Here is an 11,359-nt window from a genome sequence, read left to right as displayed (position 1 = left end):
GGTAGACTTTATTTTTAAAGAGTAACAATTAAACAATAACCCTGGCAACCTAACGGTTAATCAATTGTAAGGTGACTATTATTGGCATTCTATACCATGATTTATGTTATTGCTTTTAGACGTGTGTAAACGTATAAAACATATACAAACAATTACTTTAAAATCAAATTAAATAAGTCAAATTTAACTGAACCATTTTGTTACAATGCCACAATGGTGGTTTTTATTAACGTTTTACTTTTTAAAGGTATAATTATATTTTTACTTCTATAAATTTATGGCTTTTCGTTTTTCATTAATACATCGTGCGCGTAATAGATTGTAAAAATTATAAACAATTATTCTGTTAAAAATATGAAAGATAAACATAAAACATTTCTAAATGACAAAATTATTGCAGAGATCTATAAAAACATCATAAAATCATAAATGATTATATTATATAAAACATCACGATCGAAACATTCGAAACAACGTTTAGTATTTACCATAAAATAAAAAGTATATATAAATGGACGAAATACAAAAGCATCAAAATAAATTTTAATTCAAATCCAAATCTGAACGGTAAAACTGAACGAAAAAAACCATATGGTAGGTAAGTGATAACAATATAATATGATTATTTATTATTATAATGGAGTTGTGGTAGGTCTAATGCATGTCCTCGGAATATACACATATGCCATATTATATAAGATGAGTACAACCGTCAAGATGATTCCTTTAAAGGTTAACATTCATTTCCTCGAGATCTATTAACGGTTTGAGGAATATTTTATATACACATAATATTTTGAATTCAGTACAAAACAACATTTTCGAAATAAAATTATATGTTTTACTATATTATACTCGTACTCGTATTATCATTGTCAAATCATTTTACGTGCCTGCAGCTGGTTTCGCTTGTTACTTCAACAAAGACGTAGTTTATAATCATTGGTTTGAAATGAAAATCTTGTCTTCTCGGTGGACCTAAGACGAAGCGGACTATAATTAGTATATAACAGCCATGAGCCAGGCGACTTTGGCCACCATCGTGGCGATAACTGTCATTCTGACGTCATAAGCATCAACATGTGTCAGGAGCATATTGACTCATACGGCCACGCATCAGACGGATTACCAATCGAATTATCACCAAGCGGCGACGGTACCGAACGACTCGCAGAGGGGTGGTATAGTCGTGCTACCAAGGTATACGACAACGGTGCGCCGTGCATCTGTAATGTATTATCCTGGAGTACCTCTGTTTAACACGGTGTACTATGGTGCCCGCATGGTCAACCTGGTGGTGCATCACTCAACGTATAACCTGGTTCACCATAGTTTTGTACCCGGTATACAATGGTGTACACGATTGCCTCATTCCTTATGGATAGCGATCAGATACCGCTCGGTGGAAAGACGTTTTTAACGAACTGGCCAACCGAATTATCACCAATCGGCGACGGTACTGAACGACTCGCACAAGGGTGGTATAATCGAGCTTCCTAGATATTATACACTAAGGACGGTACGTCGCGTGGCGTATCCTGGTTACCTCTGTTTAACACGGTGTACTATGGTGCCCGCATGGTCAACCTGGTGGTGCACCACTCAATGTGTAACCTGGTTCACCGTAGTTTTGTACCCGGTATACAATGGTGTTCACGATTGCCTCGCACCTAGTGGATAGCGATCAGATACCGCTCGGTGGAGAGACGTTTTTGACGAACTACAGCCAACCGAATTATCACCAATCGGCGACGGTATTGATCGATTCGCAGAAGGGCGGTATAATCGTTTTACCAAGATATACACGAAGACGATGCACCGCATGGTATATCTTGGTTACCTCTGTTTAACACGGTGTACTTTGGCGCCCGCATGGTTAACCTGGTAGTGCTCCACGCAATGTATAACCTGGTTCACCATAGTTTTTTACCCGGCTTACAATGGTGTACGCGGCTGCCTCACACCCAGTGGACAGCGATCGGATACCGCTCGTTGGAAAGCCGGTACGATGCGTCGTTGCATGGGTCATAGACTCTAAACTACAGTTGATGGTTGACGTGGTCAGAATACCAGATTTCGTCATTAATTTGTGCGATGGTGGCCAAAGTGGCCGCACTAATGTCTAGTGATAATAATATTCAGCTTCGTCTTACCTGTTACTCAGCGATCTCCACACACTAAAGTTCAATTTCTGATTAGGTTTTACTGAAGGACACAGAAGACAACACGGCTCTGGACTTCCGCTGACCCTCAATATCTTTGAATATCTGTATGATAATAGATACCAGGTTCGTAACCTATATATTTATAATATTAAAAAAAAAAATCAAAGAAAAATTATCAAAATTTACTGTTATGGATTTCGAAATGCACATTTTTTATGGGTCTAGGCCAAAATAGCGAAACAATTAACCGCGAATGTAAAAATCGCGAATTGATAATAGCGAAAATAAAAATAGCGATTTTTTAAAAAAGCGATTATGCATAATAGCGAAACTACAGATTTTTATAATTTCTTTTTCAAATACTATAAAACATATAATAAAACTAAAACTTATTTTTACCTGTAATTTCTGGCGCAATTAATACATACCCACTACGTAACCACGGATGTATCGGGTTATCGTCAATGTGCTATCTTAGTTACTATTATGACTATTTTGATATTGGATATATACCGAGATAAGATTGTCAATCGTATTATATTTGAGCTGACACAATTTAATACAGTTGTAGTTCGATAGTGCGTAAATGTATGTAGCTTGTACTATTTAACTTAATATTTTCGTTCGTTAAAAAAAAAGTGTGCAGTGAAAAAATATTTTAATATTGTTTTCAATGGAATTTGTAAAAAGTAATAAAAATAAGGATTTATTATTGTATAGTGGCTTTTTGCATCGTGAAGATAGAAAACAAAATAACACAATATATTGGCGTTGCGTTGAAAATTCATGTAAAGGTAGAATTATTACGATAAACGGAGAAATTAAAAGTCAACCTAAGGATAACTCACATAATCATGTTCCCGATCCATGTAAAATCCAACGCAAAATGGCTGTGAATAAGATAAAAGAAGCGGCTGTTCATACACAAAATACTCCACATGATATAATCAGTACTGTTCAAATATTACCTGGAGTAGCCGGTGAAATGCCATCAGTTCATCATTTAAAACACACTATACGAAGAGTTCGGACACGTAACCAATGTGCACCACCTATTCCGAAAACCGTGAGTGCCCTTAAAATTGCTGATGAGTATACTAAAACGATGAAAGGAGAACAATTTTTAATATTTGACAGTGGAGCATCACAAGATCGAATTTTAATATTTTCGACCGAAAATAATTTAAAATTAATGGATCAATCAGCTAATTGGTTAGTCGAATATATAGCTGGAGAACAACCACGAAAAAAAAAAAGTACAAGGACTGTAATAAAAGAATTCATTCATTAGTTACAAATTATAATACTAATGAGAATAAGAACTTCATAAAAGGTATAGCATATAATTTGTCACTGAATGCCTAGATATAATTATATTTAAATTGAATATAATTACCTATTTTATTTAAAATTATTATTATTAATACTATAAATACTTATTATTAGAACTTAACGATATTATAATTATAATGAATGTAATTTAATCTCATTTATAAACTATTTTTATCTATTTTTTATTGTAATAAATATATTTGATTTTCGCTATTATGTATTTTCGCTTTTTTTTACAATTCGCTATTTTTATTTTCGCTATTATCAATTCGCGATTTTTACATTCGCGGTAATTGTTTCGCTATTTTGGCCGGATACCATTTTTTATTTTTTATTTATTTATTCTTCAAGAAGATAATGGGCCCCGCTGAACATGTTCTTGTTAGAATGTATGTTGTGTTTATATTATATATTTAATGTAGATTTGTTGTTGTTAGAAATGAACATCTTATGTTTTGAACACGGAATAAAAAGTAAAGTAAATACGCACAGAAAACACTGTCTCTCCTCCCTCAAAATGTATTTACTTTTACAGTATACCTACTTAGTATATAGATATTTAATTAGTATTATATTTCAATGTAAGATATTGTGATTATCCGTATTGTGTAGACTGTGGACAGTGCAGGAGTGTCAACTGCGCTAAGTCGGAGTAGGTAATATGAGAAAATAACACCCACTTTTGTTTTTAATTTGCTTAAGTTTCTATAGTTTCGAGCACTATACATAATGGTTGGAATATGCGTTTTTTTTACACAATATACCTATTTTATGTACTACACCTGTCTATAGCGTGTATTTAATATTTATTTAATTAAAATTACGATATTATAAAATTCGAATTTTGTAAAATAATTTTACAAATTGATGACATTTTTGTTCAAAATAATCGATTTTAAAATCGTTGAATTATTCGTAAGACAATATTAAAAATATTGTAAATAAATAAATAAGTTACACGTTTTGTACATATTTAGGAAAATAAGAGTTTAAGTTTTTTTTAATTTTCTATAGAATAACGGATTTCTTAAAACTAACACAATTTAACAGTATTGTTATAGTAATTAATGAACAATAGGATAACTTTAATACATTAGAAATGTAAGTAAATAAGCACGTTTTCCTATAACGACAAATTAAAAATATTAAAATTAACGATTCATTTGCTCTTAAATCTTTATAGGTGTACTATACGGGTGAACCGGAGGTTTTAAATGGGGCCAACGGTTCACCAAAATTCAGAGCTGTTGAACTGTCAAGAAAACGTAATTAAATATTTAAAAATTAAATTTGTGATATAACAGTCGTTAAGTGGTTGCTCGTAATATTAAACGTAAAATACTGACGTACTTTATTTTAAAACCGAAGCTAATAAGTAGAAGAATAGAAAAATGCACTGTTTCTCAAGTATAAGTATAAGGTCTATCATCACCTATAGTAAGTTAACTTCCTATAGGTAATATTAGCCATTAGGATTTGAATTTTGAAAGGAATTTAGTCTTGTAGGTACACACATTTTAAACATAATATAGGTACAATACGAACCGTTGTTTGGCCGATAAATTATTGAACTAAAAGATGTTTTTGAATAAATCTGGCTAATTAAATCAGTTTTTAAGTACACCTATCATTCTATAATTAATTTTAACTACGTCAAGTTATATTAACGCAAGTAAAACAGAATATAACTACAACTATACGATACCTTTAGCATAACTGCAAGCCGCAGCCACATCTTAATATTTGACAGAATATTGACAGTGCTGAGGAATGTAACGATAGCTATTTTAAGTCGAAGAAATAGTACAATCAATTGAAAACAATTCTTTACTATAAACACTATATAAAAGCCAAACTTTAAACAAATTAAAAAGTTATTGAATACAATTATTATTAAAGAATATTCACGATCGTAATATAACACTATAAAAAATTAAGTTTTCTATTCAAATAAATATTATAAAGTGAAGAAGTACAATCGTCGTCAACAATAAACAATATATTCACCATAGCTTGCTAGTATAATAATAATATTATTTATAGCCAGTAAAGTAATTAGTGCGGTATGAATATATAACACACACCTATGTATATTTAGGTAATAGCCAACACAGTATAATATCAATATTTAAATATTATTTAATTCTTTTAATGAAATACAAAAATGTTTGGTTTATTTTTAATATTTTACGTGTGATTGAGGATTTCAAGATTTGTTTAATATAACACTATTTACTTACTTAATACAATATAATTTAGAGCACCTGGGCTCCCGCACGAGTTCTCTCGGCGTAGTCCAATATTTTGAAAAAAAGAAATAACATGTTTTTGGCACAATAGTGTTTATAATCTATTTAAATTTATGTTATAAAATTACAAAAGCAACAATTTAAGTACTATTATACTTACTATTTTTTGGTACCTACACAATATTCATAATAATATATTACATATCACCGTTACAGTTGCAGTTTTTTGTGTTTTGAATCTGTTTTTATATCATCCATATTACATAATGTAGTATATATGTAGGTAACGAATATTCACATTATAAAGTCCGAACGTATTGAAGAAAAAACATGCAAATTACGTTTTCAACAACACTTTGAGACAAGCACGTCCGCAGGATAAAATCTCACCTGGAGCAAAATCAAAAAGATTATTTTAAATTTTAATATACTTCTAGTGTCTTCATTTTAAAATAGCATAGATAACCTAAATAGAAAAAAAAACAACATTATGTCATCACGAAGTCCCTTTATAGGTTTGCAATACAATATTAATATTTTTAGAATACCTACATGTTAATGTAGATGTTACAAATTAATTATATTTATATTAATTATCAAATAAAAGTTGTATGCGTCTTGGTTGCATACAAAATGATTATATAACGTCTTCAATGATGTTTTGTTTTTGCTTTTTAGCAATGTCTTTAATATGCGTGGCATTAAATTAACAATATTTTTAAAATGTTCCCTGCAGTAGAGGCAATGGCCCCTTTGGTCACCTTCTGCGGGCACCTTAGCTTTGAGGAGACTAATATTTAGACCAATAAATCAAATCGGATTTATTACAACCGAACAGCTTAACGGTGTTAACAATCTGATCTATTACTATGTAGGTATCTCTTAGTTATATCGTTATAATAATATTGTACTGTCAGCAGGGGTGGTTTTAAGGTGGGTGTCTCCCCCCCCCCCCCCGGGACGTCTATGGAACTAAATAATAAGTCGGCAATTTCAACTCAAATTTTACTTGCAATGAAATAATAATATATACCTAATATAATGGTTGTATATATTTTATTTTAAACATTTAGCATTTGTTGGTTGTCTAAACTAAACTATATAGTATTATTATGCTATGTTTGGTTTATGATTGTACTATAAATAGAAAAAATAATGAATATCTATTATTGTCTTGCGTTTATCATTTACCACATTGTATAGTTCTTGAGGACATCGCTGCACAAACCATAGTCATAAATAATATTATTTTGTACGGCCGTACAGGGACTGAATTGAAAAATTATGTTAGTGAATAAAAATAGTTTTTAATAAATGCAAATTTGATATGGTTCAATTCAGTCTGGTCTTTCTTTGCCTGCCAACTTAGTCGTAAACAATATTAGTCATTTGTTTAATAGGTACTTATTATACCTATTAGGTATATATCTAGTAAAAAGTATTTCAAACGATTTATGTTTAAATTTTAAATCGTTAACGTTGTTTTGCTTCCGCTGCTGAATTTTGTACAAGTTAATATAGTTATACGTGTTCAAAAATGTCTGATAAGTTGAAGTGTAAAAGGAAAAGAATTAAATTAGAATGTATGTCTGTGGGAGTATTTTTAACATTGATTATAAATTGAAACATGAAAGACAAGTACCTACATAGTAGTAAAAAAATTAAAACAAAACATATGGAGTAGGTACCAAGCATTTCATTTGAATAAGCTCCAACACAACTGAAACAAGTTGAAATATGTACTATAAGTAAATAATAATAATATAATATATTTAATTGTTTTTAAACTTGTCTATTAGTTAGGTATTTAATTAATTAATTAATACCATCGTGTATATTGCACAAATTTTTAAAAAGTAGGTACCTATTTAAAATAATATGTTTTTTAGGAAGCTACTTCAGAATCTAATCAGATAAACTTGATTCCAAAACTATCTGTAAAAAACCAAAAAGTAATTTCACTTTAACTGAAAAAAAAAATGGTAAATAGTAACCATACGTCCATATTAACTAATTTTTATAATAAATATAAAAAATGTAATTATATAACATTTTTTATATTTTTAATTTTTAATTTAAAATATATAAAATATAGGGACCTATTTAATGTAATGAAAGGTAACCTGTTATAAAAATCAAATATAAATACAAATATACTTAATAGTAAAAAAGTATTATTAAAGGTTTAATATCTAATACGTTATAAATTTTAAATGTTTAGATAATAGTGAAACCAATGAGGAAACCAATGTCGATTTGTGCGATCAACATCTTACTGATAAAATCCCAATGGTTAATGATGATCCTGAATATACATGGATTTCTTGTGCTGGCCATTTAGAACATTAAACAATGTTCAGAAACGTTAAATAGTATAAAAAATGTTAAGTGTCCAAACCCCAGTTATCTTTTTAATCAATAGTATACAATGTATAACTAGAATTAATAATGAGATAACCAATTATATAAGTAATGCCACTATAACATTAAACAAATTAACTACAATCAACTATTCTGAAAATACTGAAATAAGTACTGCTGATGGATTTGTTGAGCATGATACAGGTAACCGAATACCTATTAAAATAACATTACAAAGATAATTTGTATTTTAATTAGGTCCGCGTCAACCAAATATCCTCGAGACATTAACATTTCAACAAATAAGCAACATCACTTTACTTCCAAATGGTTTAATGAATTTCCTATGCTCGAGTATAGTATAGTTACTGATTCTATGTTTTGTTTTGTATGTTCATTATTTCCAAAAAAAAAATGATATTGATGTTTGGGTAACTGGTGGTGTAAAACAATGGCACAAAATGAAAATTCGAGGAAACAATAAAAAGGGTAAATTGGTACAACATTTTTCATCTGCGTCTCATATTATTGGCTATGTTGGATTATTATGCATTTATTAGTCAGTCAAGTCGTATTGATTTTATGTTCAATAAATCTGCTCGACAATTAGCAATACGTCAAAAAAGTGAACAAGAGTTTAATAGACAAGCAGTAAGAATGTTAGTTGATGTAGTTCGTACACTAACAAGACAATAAGGTTTAGCTTTTCGCAACCATAATGAAAAAGAAAATGAGACTCAAAATGGAAATTTCTATCAAATAGTTTTATTACTTTCCCGACATAATCCTATAATGGAAAGATGGTTAAATGATAAATCAATGCGTCCTTATCATGTAACATATCTTGGATCAAAGTCACAAAATGAATTTATTGAACTACTTGCTGCTAAAAATCGTAAAATTGTCGTACAAGAAATTTGTAAGTCACAATTGTTTACAGTTATGGCTGATACTACACCAGACATATCATTAAAAGATCAATTAGCTGTATGTTTAAGATATGTTGATCAAAATGGAATAACAAATTCACGTTTACTGGATGTAGTCAAATCTACGAATAAAACTGGATATGGAACAGCAAAATCAATTTATGACTGTCTCGTTAAGTATGAAATTAATACTGATAATTCAGCTTTTCGATCGTATGATTATGCGAGCAATATGAGTGGGATCAAAAAAGGTGCTCAGCGTTTCTTAACTGAATTTTTAGGTCATTCAGTAGCATACATTCCATGTCAAGCACATAGGATGAATACTTTTTTAGAACACAGTTGCGATGCTAGTCCTATAATTGGTGATTTAATTTTTGTACTTGAAAATATTTATATAGATAGGTAGTAGGTTACGTACACGAAAAAATTCCACGAGTGTTATTTTTTCTACATATTTTGTCGCTATAATATAACATTATAACGTAATAATATATTTACTGCGCAACTGTACAATATGTAATGAAATGATCTCCTGCGCTGAACTCCATCACGGGATCGTGATGATCGCGAAAACTTTAAATATAAATCGTGCCGTACGGCGTACGGGGCTTGAACTATATCCGTTTCGGTGCATTTTTTCGAGTTCGGCTATCCGAGCTATAAACATACTTACATACCGACAAACTCTCACTTGTCGGATGGGGCGATGTGGGCTGGGAAAACCGTATATACCACATTACAGCGGTCGCGAGTGTTAAAAAATACCCAATATAGTATCTCGTTTGTTCACTCTGGGGACTATTCCAACAACGGGAAATCGCTGATGTGCATTGAAATTATGCGTTTCTGGCTTAAAAATAAAATAAAATAATAACGTGACACTTTGACACTGCGTGGCGGGTTATTGTTGCATAAACATTATACTCCGATCCGTTAAAAAGCGTTTAGGATATCATACGAATATCGATATCCTCATTTACATAAGTAGCAGATTGTTATATAGATATATTTTTTCTTCATTGGTTAAACATCAAGTAAGTACCGATTTAGCTTTAGCATTTTTTTTCCTGGTTAGAACCGACAGCAGAGGAGGATCTGTTTGCACAACACTACTCCTCTGCTGCCATCGTTTATTGATGAATCACGTTAAAACATTTAACCACAATACTTAAAATATTATTAGCTTTAACAAGAGTACCTATTACATTTTTACATTATTATATGTCATTGTACGGTTTAATTTTTTTCAGATATAAAATTATGTTTTGATAATTTTAAAATGGACCAATTGCTTCGTACAGATTGTCACTTGTCAGGGATGTTGAAGTCTTTCCTAACTTCGTTCAAGTTTAGGCAGTGAACGATGATATGACGGAGGAGTTTATATTACATGTTTGGCATAGGGATGGGTCTGTCTTTGCCATAAGGTGTCCATCTGTGAGTTGTGGGTGGCCAATTCTAAGTCGATTAAGAATTACCTTCCTCGTTTTTTTTTCGGATCAGTGTATAATATACGTCATATATTATATTCGTATATAGTTGTGTAAAAGTTGACATACCGAATATCTAAATTTTCGATAAAGCAATAATAATATAACTGCACATATTAAAATGTTTGATTAATATACAATAACATATCGTATATAGATTTCAAATTTAGATTTTGTATGGAAATTAAAATTAATTAAGGTTAATGATTCAATATTAAAAAATGTCATTATTATTATTGTTTGTTAATTGAAATTCTACACACGACATAAATCTACGTAGGTATCTTGATAATATTATTCAGTAAAACAAATTGTTTTTAACATAGATGTAATAAAGTTAGGAAATTAAAAAACAAAATGATTAGTACAACTTATATGTAAAATATTAAATCCAAAAATTAAATATGAACAGCATTTTTGATGTAGTCTCATAGAAATAAAAATCTCGTCTCTTCGATTTCTAAGCTGAATTTTGAGAATATGTGATGTATTCAGCATATGAGATTAGTATCAATAAACGACTAATGAGCTGTTGTTAATGTTGACATTTATATTACCAAATATAACCAAATATGAACATATAATATATTTTGTAAATACTTGTAGTTTGACCGTTTGATTGAATGATATCAATATATCATGTCGTATATAATTATATGTTGAGAATCGTTTTAGTTATTTTAACCACGAGGATAAGGTATCGATAAATATTGTATGCCTATACTATAACAATTCATATAAATACCTATCATTATATTAGTTGAGTTTCTCTTTATGTAATTTCGAATAAGTACCGAATAGTATTTACTTGTTTAACTATGCCACTGTAG

The 11,359-nt window shown here is 30.2% G+C and overlaps 1 protein-coding gene and 1 long non-coding RNA gene across 2 annotated transcripts; one reads left to right on the top strand and one right to left on the bottom strand.

Annotated features, from left to right (window-relative positions):
- Window positions 1–854: 854 nt before the first annotated feature.
- LOC149055747 (uncharacterized) lies at window positions 855–5,307 on the bottom strand. The gene is made up of 3 exons (XR_016191422.1): window positions 5,203–5,307; window positions 2,154–2,297; window positions 855–978 (listed from the first exon to the last, which is right to left on the bottom strand). It is a non-coding gene; the product is annotated as an uncharacterized LOC149055747 (long non-coding RNA).
- Window positions 5,308–8,899: 3,592 nt separating this feature from the next.
- On the top strand, window positions 8,900–9,445 carry LOC107162533 (zinc finger MYM-type protein 1-like). Its single transcript, XM_015509485.2, has one exon. The coding sequence runs from the start codon at window positions 8,900–8,902 to the stop codon at window positions 9,443–9,445; it is 546 nt and encodes a 181-aa protein (XP_015364971.2).
- Window positions 9,446–11,359: the final 1,914 nt, after the last annotated feature.

This window comes from Diuraphis noxia, unplaced genomic scaffold (assembly GCF_037042655.1).
Source record: "Diuraphis noxia isolate RWA-SAM2 unplaced genomic scaffold, SU_Dnox_SAM2 contig0004, whole genome shotgun sequence".
Lineage (NCBI taxonomy): Eukaryota > Metazoa > Arthropoda > Insecta > Hemiptera > Aphididae > Diuraphis > Diuraphis noxia.
The sequence above is the reverse complement of the archived record's forward strand: the minus strand, read 5'-3'. Positions and strand labels throughout refer to the sequence as shown.

What these genes read in the sequence shown, in the direction of transcription:
- LOC107162533 (XM_015509485.2), top strand. Translation starts at nt 8,900, where the DNA reads ATGGAAAGATGGTTAAATGATAAATCAATGCGTCCTTATCATGTAACA.